General features: G+C 31.4%; 2 protein-coding genes across 2 annotated transcripts; both read right to left on the reverse strand.

Moving 5' to 3' along the window:
• Positions 1 to 3,076: 3,076 nt before the first annotated feature.
• LOC149554138 (G-type lectin S-receptor-like serine/threonine-protein kinase SD2-2) lies at positions 3,077 to 4,257 on the reverse strand. Its single transcript, XM_089790433.1, has 4 exons — positions 4,194 to 4,257; positions 3,918 to 4,054; positions 3,794 to 3,826; positions 3,077 to 3,571 (listed from the first exon to the last, which is right to left on the reverse strand). Exons 1-4 carry the CDS (start codon positions 4,255 to 4,257, stop codon positions 3,077 to 3,079), a joined length of 729 nt encoding a protein of 242 aa, XP_089646559.1.
• A 120-nt stretch (positions 4,258 to 4,377) lies between these two features.
• LOC149554139 (G-type lectin S-receptor-like serine/threonine-protein kinase At2g19130) lies at positions 4,378 to 5,201 on the reverse strand. The gene is made up of 2 exons (XM_089790434.1): positions 4,972 to 5,201; positions 4,378 to 4,912 (listed from the first exon to the last, which is right to left on the reverse strand). The coding sequence occupies exons 1-2, from the start codon at positions 5,199 to 5,201 to the stop codon at positions 4,378 to 4,380; spliced, it is 765 nt and encodes a 254-aa protein (XP_089646560.1).
• Between the last annotated feature and the right edge of the window lie 11,373 nt (positions 5,202 to 16,574).

Consider the following 16,574-nt stretch of genomic DNA (forward strand, 5'->3'; position numbering starts at 1 on the left):
GATATTATCCATAAAATTGTTGTAGGGCATTGCCATATTATCATTTAAATTACCATGCTAGACATGTAAGTAAAATGTGGGAACATAGACAAGATATTATCTATGCAATATGTTGAAGAAAATACTAGTCCTACTAAGTATATTATTGTATCCTACAAGCTACTGTCTATCTGACATGTTAGAAACACACTTATGTGGCTAACTCTATCAAAAATGCATGCCAAATTTGAAAGCACATGTGAAGCACTAGTATTGTTTTAACATTTCCAAGTGTCTAGTCAAGCCCTTTAATAAAATATAATATATAAATAATCTACTAGTAACATCAAAAAATGCTAAAAATTCTATCTTATCTTTTAAACTATCAACAAAAACCCTAACATTCCTTGAACATGACACACCCACTTTTAAGAAAGAGTTCATCTTTCTATTTTTCATCAAATTTTCTCAATATAAAATTAAAAATACTACTAGGAAAATTGAAAGCTGATAAAAAATAATTGAAATCTAGAAATTTGATTAAATAGGAATTTATCTCAGCCTATGGTATAAATGGGCTTGTTTTGCAATTTTTTCAGGTCCCAATGCAACAATAAATGTGTAATAGAAAGTCAAAAACATTAATCCCCACCTTCTAAAAAAAGAAAAGTTATCTCTATTTGGACAACTCACAAATAATCATGTATAAAAAATTATGTTGGTCACCACCTTCTAAACAGAGAAAAATTACCTATGTTTGGACAACTCGCAAATAATCATGCCCAAAAAAAATTATGTTGTTCTCTCTCTCTCCAATCAACTAATTATAGATTATACAATTGACTAGGCATGAATCAGAAGATCCAAATAGAAAACAAGGGCAATGAGGCCACATCAAAATTTTGATGGCTTTTACAATCCAAACTTTGTGCCAAAAAGTAATGGCAACCCATTTGTTCGACGTTTCTAGTTTTACAAATATCTGGAAAGAAAAAATAGAATTAGGGATGATGAGTAGTATAGAACAATAGAGCCAACCAAAATAGCAAACAGTCCTCTATACAACCCTGCCTGCAACGCTATCCTTTTGGGAGCACATGTCAACCTGCAAAGCCCTCCAAGTTTGAAGTTTGGTCTTAATATAACATGAATTGAGATTGGATGTGAAGGGAAACCAAGAAAGAATAATATTGATATATATGTCATCTATACATTTGAAATTTGTAGCAAAGATAGCTGAATACAATTTTCACAAGTTTTATGTAACTATTCAATTGGGGCCATTTCACAGATGTTTGGAGAACAATTGGTATTGTCAACTTCCTAATGAAATCTATAAGGTAAACATGCACATTTCTAAATTTTACATTGCTTAAATTCAATTATGACACTTTTTTCACTTTTTCATAGCCATTTTCCCATGCACCAATTTTAGTGATTCCTTTTCATCTTACAAATTGGTCAAAGTTTCTTCAGTCAATTCAAACATTCACTTTTAAAAATAGTTCCAAAATCAACTAAAGTTTCAATTAAAACTACCCGTGGATTAAACTCATTCAAAACAATCCAAAAGTACTTGATATAGAGGTCAATATAAAAAAAACTGCAACATCAATGAAATTTTAGGTAGAAAAAGAAAATTCAATAACAAATCACCAAGTCAAAATTCAGCAAAAATGGTTCTATCAAATACTCAACATAAGCAAAAATAAAATAAAAAATTATATGAAGTTGCATATAAAAAAATAAAAATCAACAGAAATTCTCTAGAAACATGAATTTGTGCAAGGAAAAAAGTCTCAGTTGTCATCAATCTTTAAAATATCTCACCAAATGCAAAGAATCCTTTAATACAAGCTTCAATAATCCACACCAAGCAATTTTTGTAAAAAAGAAATCAAGATCTGAATCTCCATATTAAAATAACACAATTTAAGATACGAAAAACAAGTCATAGAGAAACCAGTTTAGCGAGTAATAATTTACATATCGGATTAGATAAAACTGGTGATTGTCTAATGAACACATGAAATTCCTCAACCCTAACTAGTGTTGTTGCAGCAAAGCCATCTTAATGTCTGGTTAGTCCAGCGACAAATTGTAGAAATATTTTTTGCCAGGTATAAATTTCTTCTTGTCTTTTCAGTTGAATTTGACAAGTTTCACCAGATATGGATGAACAAAGATAAAATGTTGCATGGTAAAAGACAGTAGCCATCTGTAATAGCCTCATCTGTAGCAGCCTGTTATTTGAGAGAGTCACGTGAGGCTCATGTGAAAGGACACATAAAATTTCTAGAGAAAGACACATCTCTTGTCCCTGCTAGTTATCCTAACTCTATTTTTGTTCAATTTTTGAGGCTAAAAAACAAAAAGACCACCGAGAAAAAGAAACATGCCCAATGAAGAAAGAGAAATTAAAATGCTCTAAATTGCGTATAATGAATTTTTTCATGCCAACTATAGGTTAAAATGAAGACTGAAGAACGTGCACAATTACCTAAGCAGAACTAATGAGAAATAGAGCATTAATAACTTTAGTTCCTGGGATTAATAATATAACAAAACAAACATTAAGAAATTTGGCAAAGGAAAGGAGAGCGAATTCCCTTCAGAGTTTCCATTGTGATACCTTACATGTTTCACTAATTTCTTGCATTATTCAATTATAATTTGGAAAATGGTATTGTGAAGATTTGGAGGAAGGAGCTCCGTTCATGGTCGTACTAGACAAGAAGGGCTTTAAAACTAATCTTTGCATGACATACAATATTTAAGCCGATTTAGAAATCCTAAATTTGATTATGTCTTTTGGACATTTCTACAGATTGTTGTTAATGACCGGATTTTATTTTATGATTTCCCACAACACCAGAATGTCACAACATTAAGGCGGCAAGCCCAATAGAAATAAGCCTATTGGCTTAAAAATAGTCAATGATTAATCTTTCGGATCTTCAAAAATCTAAACTATACAATAGAATTGGGAAGGTAAAGCATTTTCCATGTTGATACCAAGAGGCAACCACAATCCATGTGCATAAAACATTGCAAGTCTAATTTTCGTGTCTTTCACAACTATTGAAATCTATTTACGTCATATATCGCCACTGCTACTAGTGTTTTTTTGGTCTATTGGATTATCCATAAGCGCATAGTACTGAATTTGTGAAATTTGTGGCTGCAACTTCCCTTCCAGCATTAGCACCACTTGCCTTATGTTCGGCCTCACTCCCTCATACTTTTGAATGCATAACAACCCGGCAATAATTGTTCTTCTCACCTCTTCACTGTCAGTTTCCTCTGCAGTTCCTGCCTCCACAATATTAATTGTGTTGCCGTTGAAAATTTGGGAGGCAGCCCATGAGGGAAAGTAATACTTAGTTGAGTCTTGAATGCTTAAATCCAAATTTCTTCGGCCAAAAATGATTTCCAAACGCATCATACCAAAACTGTACACATCAACCTTGGGAGTAATGGGAAGACCAGAGATCCACTCTGGAGCCAAGTATCCTCTCGTTCCTCTTGTTGTAGTGAGAACACGGCTGAAATCTCTACCCACAAGCTTTGCCAGTCCAAAATCTGCCAACTTCTAGTCAAAAAATTATTGTCGAGAAGAATATTTTCGGGCTTAACTTCGCAGTGAATGATACAATCTCTGCATTCTTCATGGAGATAAAGTAATCCTCTTGCTATGCCTAACGCGATCTCAAATCGAGTCTTCCAGTCGAGTACCTTATGTTTACCTTTAGATTTATTTGAGAAGAGTAAGGAACTAAGATAGCCATTACACATGAAATCATAAATCAAATACCTTCTCTTGCCTTCTGCATAAAAGCCTCGGAGCCTGACTAAGAATGATAAATTAGTTATAGAGAGCTGATTTCTGCTCGGAATTGCTTCTCATCTTGTCTCTGTACACTGTTCATCTTCTTTACCGCCACAAGTGTACAGTCTACCAGACGTCCTTTGTACACCTTGCGAAATCCTCCGCTCCCCAGCTTTGTCCTGAAATTCCTAGTTGCAATCTTCAACTCAATGTAGCTAAACATTCTTAGAAGAGAAATCGAGGAATCTGCATGACTCTCCATCGATCGTAGCGTTTACAGAGGCAGCTACTCGAATAAAAATATTTGCATTGGTTTTTGATGGAAGAGAGGTACGCAAGTTCAAAATATCGCCTGACTAGATTTGGCAGGGCCCTGAAGGCGGACTGAAAGCAAACGCAGTGCAAGAGCAGTTGAGGAGGCAGGCTTTCTGGCAATCTTTCTTCGTCATTGTAGGGTGTGACGATGCGGATTCAGCAGCAGCCAAACTGTTGCTCGGATCTCGTAATCCGTAGGTGCTTCCATTTTTGGCATGGCAGTTTAAGGGGCTCGGTCGAACACAGCCACTCGATCACGACTCTCGCAAATCCCAAGCGCGAGTGTCTTTTGGGGCTAAGCCTTGTACGCAGCAGCAGAACTGAAATTTGTTGGAGTTGCAGATTCCGTAGGCGCCGCAGAGACCATATATGGAACAGGGTTCTTCTGGTCGAGACCAGAACATATTCCATTTACTGTCATCAAGCAGATCATATGCTTGCATTCCTCCAGACTTTGTTAGGACGAAACATGAGAGCATATTCTTGGTACCATTCAATGTATACTTGACATAACAGCCAGAGTGAGTGCTTTCAACGCCGACATTGTAGAAGTAGACTTGGTTTATCATCCATGGGATTTCACTGAAAGACTTGCCGTCCCAAGTTCCATATTTCTCCGTTTGTTTGGTTCCAGATGGGTCTGCTTGACAAGAGAAAATCCCAGGAGAAGGATCTACAGGGCTTTTCCAATAGACGAGCTTTTGCTGCCCACCGAAGCTCATCCCTGGCAACAAGGTGTCGACGGGATAGTCAAAACTCTGCCAAACAGCTTTAGATTTGTTGGCATCACTGCACATCACAAAATTACCAGAATCTAGTAAAACAGCCTTTTGGTCACATTGGCAGACCAAAGAGATGCACCCATTGCGTCAAACAGTCCAAGATCACCTCCTCCTGAAAGCTTCAAAACGCCAGAACTTTCTCTCGCAGGAGACTCCCTGTTGGCCACCCAAACAATCGTATTCTCTGTTATATTGGCATTCCAGATGCCAATATACCAGTTACTCGTACCATCTGGGCTGAAAAATCCCAATTCAGATGTGCCATTTCTCGAAATTATTGTCTGATTTCTAGTCATCGATTCGCCCAAGAGAGTGTCCACCTTTGACTGCAGAGCCGTGAGTTTTCAGTTGGATACACACTATAAATACACAGATCCAGAACTTTTTATTGGTTTCGTCCATCACTCCCAATATAATTTACTATCTAGCGCTCAAGTAGAAAGGAAATTATGCTCAGCCGGAAACACCCCAGAAAGAGAAACCTCACTCCCAACTCAAAGTTTCCAATTTCCCAGAAGCGAGATGTGAAAATTCATTTTAAAGAGGTTGGTGTGGTTGCATAACGTAGGGTTTAAAATAAAATAAAATTGTTTTTTGGGGATATGACAGCCATTCACAAAATTAAGCTGAGGGTGAAAAGTATAGTGTTCTTCCAAACGCATGGAAATTTATTTGGTAGTGTTGCGTAACAAAGACTTGAGAGAAGCAACTCTGCTCATATGTCAAACGTTGGCCACGATAGAGAGAGGAGAAAGAGTGGCAGAGTCATCCAGGGGAATTAATATGCGAAGACATTTGGCACGGGAAACATATGAAAAGTTGGTCATATGTGCAAAAGTCTTTGAAAGGGCCAAAGTTGGTCATATGAGCAATAGGCATCGAAAGGGCAATGAATTATTAATAGAGGAAGAGTCTAGGCGTGTGATTTTAACTATTTCACATTAAGCTTGGCATGTTCCGTGACCTCTTGAACAATCATAATGCTTATTAGTCCTGCATATGTAGGCGGAGACTATAGTTTTCAGTCTCTTTTTAACTAATAGTTCATGTTTTGAAAACTGTGCAAAGGGAAAAAAATGTTCATTAATCTTATGGTCTAAGTTAATTTCTCTATTAAGTGAAATTTTAGATTTTAAAAAAAATTCAACTGAAAATTAGAGAAGTAGAGCAAGTGCCATTTTTCAAATTGTTCAATAGACGCGTGGCAATTTTCAAAGGAAACATCTTCCATGTGATGGCATCTCACGGTGTAACCTGTCTTGTGTTGCATGTGCATGTAAATAGAAAAAATCTTTAGAGGTCAGGGGGCCTCGTGTGGTGAGAATTGTAATTATGGACTCAGGAACATTAACTTTTCTTGGGTTAGCTTCACATTCAACATAAGAAATTTGCCACAAGATTTTCCACTGGGATTCATTTTTAGTGCTGATTTTGTTGCTTATCAAATCAGTTCCCATTTCTAGGATACTTTCTATGGTGTATTGTGCAATGAAAAAATATAATCTTTAAACACTTCCATTATTGGAGTATGAAGGTGTTGCAACAGAAGATGGTTGAAAGCCTACAGTTTGAACACCTTTTTTCATATTAAATTTTCACATCAGATGCTCTTATATTTTAAATTTAGACTGACTTATTTGATTTTATTTCATTCCTCATTTTTTGTTTGTTGTATGATTGCAGAGAATACTATGGATGGAGGCACTAGAGATGTTGTTGGGAATAAATATCATTTAAATAAAGTGAGGTCCATTTTACTAGTTATGAACACAAATCTATGAAACTTAATTTTATTTTTCAATTAAGTGAGATGTTAATTTTTTTATGTATTTAAATATATTATTTAAATTGTGTTTCAAGAGAAAAGAAAAAAACTGTGTTAAATTGTTGCAGATTTTTTAGTCTATAATGTGATTTTTTCAGGTATATGACAGTCTAAGCATGGATCTTTTGCAAAACTTATCTAAATTTATTTGAGATCTTTAGTAATTCAATTTTTGTTCCATCCTTTAGTGATTAAAAAATGGTGTACAATATATGATGTATAATTGCTTTTGACTTCTAGTTTTTCCTATATATATATTTCAATCATGAATGAAGTTTTTGCTAAATTCAATTTATCAATCTATCTGCACATTCCAAGGCTTCTAGTTTTCCCACTACTATTTTCATCACTGACTAGAGGTTTTTTCCACAAAATTAAAAATTTGTTCTCCCCTGCATTGACTATTTTCTTATGGCAGTGAACAATCTTGATTTTGAAAACTCATTTTCCTAATCTAGCAATTTACTATGCATGTTATTAGGATAGTCTTCTTGAAAAAAAAAATTTGTGACACTCAATGGACCAATCTTTGAAAAGAAAATGCAAAAAATTCAATGCTTTTTTAGCGTTGTCTGCCCCAATATGGGCTTGCACCATTTTTCAAATTTATCAATTTCATCTGTTGTACTCAAATCTCATTCAGAATCATCTCCTACATCAAACATAATATATGTTCATTCATATCCAAGAATTTAAAAGAAGCAATGCCATTGTCATCAAATTTATACAAGAATTTGAAAGAAATAAATATTATTCTACAAATATTTAGCTCAATGTACAACAATTTACCTGGAAACATAGGCCATGGATTACCAACTCTTCTAGTGCTAGAAACCTATTAAGAACCCTTATTCTAGGAATTCTTGGTTTACAACATTGCCTCGATTATAATTTTGAAGACCGATTTTATTAACTAATTCTCCTTTTGAAATTTCATGTAGCAATTTAAGCCTAGTGTATTGCTCAACATCCATGAGGCTTGTTTCTGTCATTATGGCTTAGATAGCCTATGTTTAGATGCATGAGATTGGAAGAGCACATATTAAAGTTTCTCAACTTAAAATAAATACGACCTGCCAAATTTTGAAGCTATGGCCACATGGTCTTGAATCCTTCAAGCATGGCATCATCCACATTTTGAATAGTGTAGCAATAAAATGTCTTTAAGAATCAAAAACCTGATATCTTTAGGAAATTGGCTAAGTTCAATTGCATGACAATGAGGACTTTACATCTAAAAATTAAGTCCCCAATCTCCACCATGTTAGATTCACTATATCTCCCTTTGAATCTTTGAATAGATTTTGTACACACATTTTTTTTTTATTCTTTTCAGCTCGAACGCAAATTTAATTGATCAAAGCAGTAGTAGATGGATAATCGGGTATTGCAGAAAGTCTATTTTTTGAGAATTTTCCTTTGACCTTGTGATTAGCATTATACGTGGTAAACCTTTAAGAGTGCCCTATATGTGGGATAGAGGGTAAAATAGATTTACTCTATTTTCTAAAGTTGTTTGTTTACCATTGGGCATGTGGAGGGATAAATTTATAGTCATTTATAGAAAAGTCACATTTATTTATTTATTTCTACTATTTTTTATTTGTTTTTATTTTTTATTTTTTCATTTTTATTTTTAATTATTTCTATTTCTATGTATTTCATTTTAAATGCTATAGTGTGATACTATTGGGATTTAACTATATCATTTTGTATGGCATGACTAGACCCAATCCAAAAGGTGTATGTGCCTCTATTCCTTTTTAACATTATATACTTTTGTGTATAAACATTTGATGTAAGTGGAAATCTTGACATTCATTCTTTTGTTTCAACTCTTAGGCATCCAACCGTATGTTACATGATACCACTTTGATTTGCCTAAATCTTTGGAAGATGCTTATGTGGGCCAAATTTTATAGGCATTTTTACTTATGAACTCCAAGTAATTTAATTGGTTTCTTTATTTATTGAATATTTGCATCCTTCATAGTGTCTTCATTTTATAAAGCATATGTATTAATTTTCTATTGATTTTTGAGAAAAAAAAAGAACTTACTCACTTTTGTTTATCTTATGATTTCATCAAAAATTTAATTATTTTCAATTATGAGAAGCTTAATTTTGATTAAAATATTACTTGAACACTTGACAGATTTCACAAACTATTTATTCATTAGGTGGGACTCCAGCTCTACAGAGCTCTTGTTGAATATGGCATATACCTACTAGCATATTTGAAAAATATGATGTAAAATATTTAATGAGATTTATTTCAAAAGAGTGGTGGACCTTGACAAGAAGTTTGAAACAAGCAAATAATTCCATTGAAATTAAAATTAGTCATGGTATTTCAGTGTGCAATAGGTAAACTAGTCTTACACATAACTCACTAAGCTTTGACTTAGCATGTTCTCAATTGTAGACCCCTCTTGTATTTTCTCTTTTTGTTAAATTCCCAACTTTCTATTAAAATATTTTTCCACAGTACTATTTGTTTATTGTCTAACATGCATACCTTGTTAGCCGATAGGCTATTATAGTTGAGACATTCACCAATTTGGTGATGTCTAATACCAAAAATGTTTTGGAGGCAACGGAAAAAGGTGACGACAACAGAGCAAGGAAATGGTGGTTCTTGAAAGTCCTGCTTGATGACTATCATATTGTCAACATTTATTATGTTGGTGTCTTAATAGTTTACAAAAAGTTCTAGGGTGATTTACGGGAGTTGGCAATAGGGTGGAGATGGCCTTGGTGGTAATAGTGACTTGATCTTCTAAGATTAATCCAAGAAAAAAATTCTAATTATATAAGAATACATTGGCCCCTAATGGTTTTAACAGGACAAAGTAGACCAAGAATCTCGTGCAAGGTTCTATCTGAATGTGAAATCCTTTGTTGACCACTAGATATGTAAAATAAAATACTTCATGAAAAAATTGTTCCCTAAATTGGAAATATATAAGTGGAAGAAACAAGTGCCCTCCCATGATGCCAAGGGTGAGAGTTAGGCTAACCATGAGCAGTCCCATTCTATTTTTTATGTTTGATGAAATATCAAATGAATGCACTGATTTAGGAGCTACAGATTCTATATTTGTGTGTCTTTGAACAATGCAACTTTCCTTCTGATCATTCTCAGACCCTATAATTTTTTTCTTTCAACTCCAACAATAGGCCACCCCTTGGCCATATAGAATCTCAATTTTATTATCTACTCTTCTACGATTGTTTGTCACTTATTTATCAAAAAAATATACATCATAAACATCATCTTTATCAACTATTTTGTATGCTATGTGTTCTTGTCATGCTTGTAGAATGATCTTTTCAATATTGACAAAGGTGAACCGTCATCTCAAGTGAAATTATTTAACTAAGAGTTTTTTGTAGATTTTATAATAGTTCAGTTTGGTCAAGCACACACCTGTTGCCCTTTTCTTCTTTAAACTTTTATTTCATTTTTTATTGTGTGAATGAGAGTATATTTAGTAATATCATGGATATTAAATTTTAATATATTTGGTACTTATAAAGTTGTAAATTAGATATAATATTAAAAAAAAAAAAATGTAGATAAGTATATTTAAAGTTTTACATAGCCTTGTTTAGACATAACACTCTTCTAAATGTTTGAATCTTTAGTTACCAACATGCCATGGTAGTTTTAATCATGTTTTAGTTTCTTCTGTTTTGGGAGACAAAATTAGCACATTTAAAAAATAACACAAAAGAAGGTGGCAGTTGGGAGCCCTCATACAGGAACGTTTGTTTTCCTATTTTGTCGATCCTGAATTACTATTTGTCTTGGAGTTAAATTTAAGTTGGGGTGGTTTAATAATTTTTAAAGAGGTCTTTAAGTTTCAATAATAAAATGAACATCAACAAGTCAAACTATTTGTAGAGGAAAACTCTTGATGTATAATTTTAGAAATATAAATTTTGAAGCACTATATGTAAACCATCTGTGAAAGACTACAAATTTATTTAGTTAACTACTTGTTTAATATAATTAGTTGTGCAGATTATTTATGAAACAAGTGTGATGTAGTTGCTTCTATTTTTTGTAAGACATAATGGTTTAATTAAGTAGAATAAAATGGTTATCATCAAAAATAATTTCATTTTACTTTTTTTTTTTAAAAAGCTATTTAAAATTCATATATTATTAAATAATATATTTATAGCACAGTTGTATATTAAAAATAAAGAATAGTTGTATCTTAGTTTATTAATATTTTATTTAATTTTATCTAAAGTACACACACACAAACACACACACACACACACACACACACCTTCATATGTTTATATATTTGTGCATCCAAAAATATAGCCTTAGAATAGGGATACTTCCTGTAAATTTGCTCGTATAAGACCCAAATATCTAAGCCAATAAATTGCAAGTAAAATAGTTTTATTGGTTTAAGAACTAAAAATATCACATATATACCTTAGAAAAATAAAAATTCAAAATTCAAAATTAAAATATTTAAACCTAATTGGTTGGAACGAAAAAGATTAATCACTTGTTAAATAGAAGTGATTGCAATAGTATATTGCTATGGCAAATACAATAACAATTGAACACATGTTAGAGAAGCACTTTAAGCAATCATTAGACCCTTGGAACTTGGACTGGTAGTATAGTTATAAAGTAATGTCTAAATCAACTATTGAAATACTCTCAACTCCATAAAAATGATATATAAAATTATTTGTATTACTTTTGTGATGCCACATACATATATGATACAAAGGGACTAAAATATAAAATACTTTTTGTTGTCAACTGGGCTTAGCAAGGTCAATAATGAGAATTTTTGGTAACAAACTTTTATGAATTAATCAAGTTACAGATTTCTTACACAAAAAATTTGAAGCAAAGAATGTAATTGTGAATATGAAAGATCTCGTACAAGTACTATATTAATGCTTATAATGTAAGGTCCATTATTTAGTAGTGTAGCGTATCATTATTATACTCATAATGTTATAGGAACCATGAGGATCGATGGTTGTTTGGGAATAGTTTTTGAAAGAAAGTAACAATCTCTTAGTTTATTATATTACATATATAACCAAGATATTTTTGAGTAGTTTTATTATATTTATAGTTGAATTTGTGGAAAATAATTTAGCTACCTCAGTTTGTAGAGCATATTACATATAAATTTTAAAGAAAAACTTACATATGGTTTTAGAACTTTTCCTTCTATTAGATTTGTGCTTACAAATTAGCAATGAGAAAATGGTCAAGTAACTTTAGTGTGTGTTGAAAGAGTATTTTTATCTTGGTTTGTTCTAATTATCGTTGTTGTGCTTGTAACATTCTAGAACCACAAGAACCCTTGGGTGCTTGAGAGTAGATGTTGGAAGTGTAGGAAGAATGGAAGCCAACATTTAGTTAGGTAGCTTATGATTATTGTACTACTAAAGTCATGAGAACTTTGAGAACGGTTGGTTTCTTGGGAATAGTTTGAAAGAGAGAAATGAACTATTAATATCTTTTATAGTGAATATTCTAGACTAAAGACACAAAGTGAGTCAAAAACCAACATAATCCCAATCACAAAATAATCTTCAAGTATTTAACTATTAGGATCATTGTTCAATCTAATTGTCATTACTAATGTTCTTCCTTTACTAGGTGAATTTAATTAGTTTTATAATATTGACTTTTTAAAATATATTTTTATTATTTTTATTTTTATTTTTACTTTTAATAATATTTTAATTTTTCATAATCAATATTGGACCATATAATTCATAAATTTTACTCATTAAAAATTATAATTACAAAAAGACATTTTCTCATTTAATTAATATTTAATTTTCAAATGTAAATATATGTAAAATTCCTATAATAGTAAAAAAATTAAAATGTAATGTAAGTTGACCATTTTATGATTGATATTTAAGAAAAAAAGAAATCTTAAATAGTTCATTGTAAATTATTATTTTTTAATATATAATCATTTCTATTTATTTAAATCTTTATAATATTTTTAATTGATTTAAAAAAAAAAAATTATTTTACTAATTTTATCTCAAAAATCAATTTTAAGAACGAAAAGTAAGTTATTTAATATTGTTACATTTGAAATAAGTGACTTCTTTTGTATTTAATATTCTAGTTTGTACTCTTTATATATTTTTTCATCATTATTTATAACTCTTTTATAAAATATAATAGCCAATCAAAAATATTTATCACATTTATTTTTTCAAAATCATTTTATCAATGTTAAGTTAAATAATTACCAAAAATTATAATTAATACTAAAAAAAAATATACATAATATCCACTAAAAAATAAGTATCAATTTGATAGAATATTAATTATTGTTATCTAAAAAAATATAGACCTTGGCATAATAAACACTCTTAGTTTAGATAGATTTTTATCAATTATTTAAATTCTATTTATTTACTAAAACTTTTAGCTCTTACATTTAAGTAAATAAAACTAATTCTTACCTAAATACAACACAACATCAAAAAAAAATCATTATTAGATACTTCTACTTTGTGGACTACGACACCTGACTTATCCACACATAGACTTGTATGACTGGCTTAGCCACGGAGCAGCTTGACTACGACGACTGACTTAATCCCGGGGAGCTGCTTCTGCGACGACTGGTTTACTGGACTTGTCTACCCAAAAATGTTTCTCCAAACCCTTTCCCACCTAACTATGAACCAACACAGTTGTTTCTCGGCCACAAAATTTAAAGCATTACTTTCAGATTATTAAATGTGAGAGCGTAGTGCATTCCTAGCTCTTTGGTATGAATCTGTAGCTCACATGTTTGGAAAACTGGGGAGTTAATTTCTAAATCCAAGGCCTCTTGGAAGTGGCGTTTATCTTTGACGAAAATATCCACCTTAGCATTTATTTTTAAGTACATTTTAAGGCTTGAGGAGGTCCGTTCCATAACTAACGATGGGTGAAATCAAGGAAAAAGTTTTGCTTAAGCCTGTTATGCTGCTCAAATTTCTATAAAAATGTCCACTTTCAGATTTATTAATAATAGGTGAAGCTGTGAAGCTTTTGGCACTATTTCTGGCATACCCGATTTGGGGTTTCTTGATAAATTTGGTGGATCTTTGTGATATTAGTTGTTTGATCTTGAAAATCTAATTAGAGGCATGAAATATCATACAAAATTAGTAAAGGGACATGTCACATGACTTCTTAGTCCACACCATTCACATTAAATAGCTTTTTTCTTTTGGCTACGTAAAGTTTTGATCTTTTGTTATTTGATTTATTATACTTTAAATTTTTATTTGAAATGAATTTTAATAATAGTGGTAAGCTATTTTTAGAAATGATTATGTAAATATTTTTTCAGATCATACTTCCATATCTATCATCTGAACGAAAGAGAAATAAAAGGAAAGAATGTTGGATCATACAATGTGATCTAAAAGTTGACGAAAAAATCCTTACACGGTCTATTTCAAAAATAACAATTGAAAAATAAATTTTAATAATAAATGACTGTAAGATTCTTATATTCTTATATACTTATTCCAAATATTTTTGTAAACTTTGATAAAATCTTCATTAAAATTACAATGCACGTTCAACAATTGAATTTAATCAGACTATCCCTATATACACAATCTATTCTTTATTTAAAAATATTTACTATTGTAATCAATGACATTCCATTTGTTTTCGTATAAATTTTCTTTAAAAATCTATATAAAAATATTAAATTGTATAAGCCTTTATAGATATAGATCAAAAAAGTTTATCAAACTTATATTTTAATTATTATCGAAAATGATCATTGCTAAGATTGCTAACATAAAGCTGATGAATTCTTGCTAATTGTTCTTGTAAGAATCAAATTTCACCGACTTTTTTCCTAAGAAAAGCTTCACAACTAAATATTAGCAACATAACAAAGATAAATAGATAAAATACAATTTTTAGAGTTATTTAATAGGATTAAAATGAGATTTAAGTTATTTGTAATAAGACAACTCATATTCAAGAAATGCAACCCTCTTAGCAAGAGCAGTTACCTCTGGGACCGAAAATTGTGAGGAGAAAGGTGTCAAGATAAAGGGGAAAAAAATTATATGTGTCATAGCACCTAGATATTATCCATAAAATTGTTGTAGGGCATTGCCATATTATCATTGAAATTACCATGCTAGACATGTAAGTAAAATGTGGGAACATAGACAAGATATTATCTATGCAATATGTTGAAGAAAATACCAGTCCTACTAAGTATATTATTGTATCCTACAAGCTACTGTCTATCTGACATGTCAGAAACACACTTATGTGGCTAACTCTATAAAAAATGCATGCCAAATTTGAAAGCACAAGTGAGGCACTAGTATTGTTTTAACATTTCCAAGTGTCTAGTCAAGCCCTTTAATACAATATAATATATAAATAATCTACTAGTAACATCAAAAAATGCTAAAAATTCTATCTTATCTTTTAAACTGTCAACAAAAACCCTAACGTTCCTTGAAGATGACTCACCCACTTTTAAGAAAGAGTTCATCTTTCTATTTTTCATCAAATTTTCTCAATATAAAATTAAAAATACTAGTAGGAAAATTGAATGCTGATAAAAAATAATTGAATTCTAGAAATTCGATTTAATAGGAATTTATCTTAGTCTATAGTATAAATGGGCTTGTTTTGCAATTTTTTCAGGTCCCAATGCAACAATAAATGTGTAATAGCAAGTCAAAAACATTAATCCCCACCTTCTAAACAAAGAAAAGTTATCTCTATTTGGACAACTCACAAATAATCATGTATAAAAAAATATGTTGGTCTCCACCTTCTAAACAAACAAAAGTTACCTATGTTTGGACAACTCGCAAATAATCATGCCCGCAAAAAATTATGTTGTTCTCTCTCTCCAATCAACTAATTATAGATTATACAATTGACTAGGCATGAATCAGAAGATCCAAATAGAAAACAAGGGCAATGAGGCCAAATCAAAATTTTGATGGCTTTTACAATCCAAACTTTGTGCCAAAAAGTAATGGCAACCCATTTGTTCGACGTTTCTAGTTTTACAAATATCTGGAAAGAAAAAATAGAATTAGGGATGATGAGCAGTATAGAACAATAGAGCCCAGCAAAATAACAAACGGTCCTCTATACAACCCTGCCTGCAACGCTATCCTTTTGGGAGCACATGTCAACCTCCAAAGCCCTCCAAGTTTGAAGTTCGGTCTTAATATAACATGAATTGAGATTGGATGTGAAGGGAAACCAAGAAAGAATAATATTGATATATATGTCATCTATACATTTGGAATTTGTAGCAAAGATAGCTGAATACAATTTTCACAAGTTTTATGTAACTATTCAATTGGGGCCATTTCACAGATGTTTGGAGAATAATTGGTATTGTCAACTTCCTAATGAAATCTATAAGGTAAACATGCGCATATCTAAATTTTACATTGCTTAAATTCAATTATGACACTTTTTTCACTTTTTCATAGCCATTTTCCCATGCACCAATTTTAGTGATTCCTTTTCATCTTACAAATTGCTCAAAGTTTCTTCAGTCAATTCAAACGTTCACTTTTAAAAATAGTTCCAAAATCAACTAAAGTTTCATTAAAACTACCCGTGGATTAAACTCATTCAAAACATTCCAAAAGTACTTGATATAGAGGTCAATATAAAAAATATTGCAACATCAATGAAATTTTAGGTAGAAAAAGAAAATTCAATAACAAATCACCAACCCATAGAAAATTAACTAAGCGTGAAGTCAAAATTCAGCAAAAATGGTTCCATCAGATACTCAACATAAGCAAAAATAAAATAAAAAAT

The sequence above is a fragment of the Cupressus sempervirens genome, chromosome 6 (genome assembly GCF_028749045.1).
Source record: "Cupressus sempervirens isolate cs-2001-9-10 chromosome 6, ASM2874904v1, whole genome shotgun sequence".
Lineage (NCBI taxonomy): Eukaryota > Viridiplantae > Streptophyta > Pinopsida > Cupressales > Cupressaceae > Cupressus > Cupressus sempervirens.

Excerpts from the sequence above, each read along its gene's own strand:
- LOC149554139 (XM_089790434.1), bottom strand. The coding sequence starts at position 5,201 with ATGACTAGAAATCAGACAATAATTTCGAGAAATGGCACATCTGAATTG. Across the intron at positions 4,913-4,971 it reads GCAATGGGTGCATCTCTTTG|TGATGCCAACAAATCTAAAG; the intron begins GTCTGCCAATGT and ends TGTGATGTGCAG.
- LOC149554138 (XM_089790433.1), bottom strand. The coding sequence starts at position 4,257 with ATGACGAAGAAAGATTGCCAGAAAGCCTGCCTCCTCAACTGCTCTTGC. Across the intron at positions 4,055-4,193 it reads TTGCACTGCGTTTGCTTTCA|ATTCCTCGATTTCTCTTCTA; the intron begins GTCCGCCTTCAG and ends AGAGTCATGCAG. Across the intron at positions 3,572-3,793 it reads TATGCAGAAGGCAAGAGAAG|AAGTTGGCAGATTTTGGACT; the intron begins GTATTTGATTTA and ends TTTTTTGACTAG.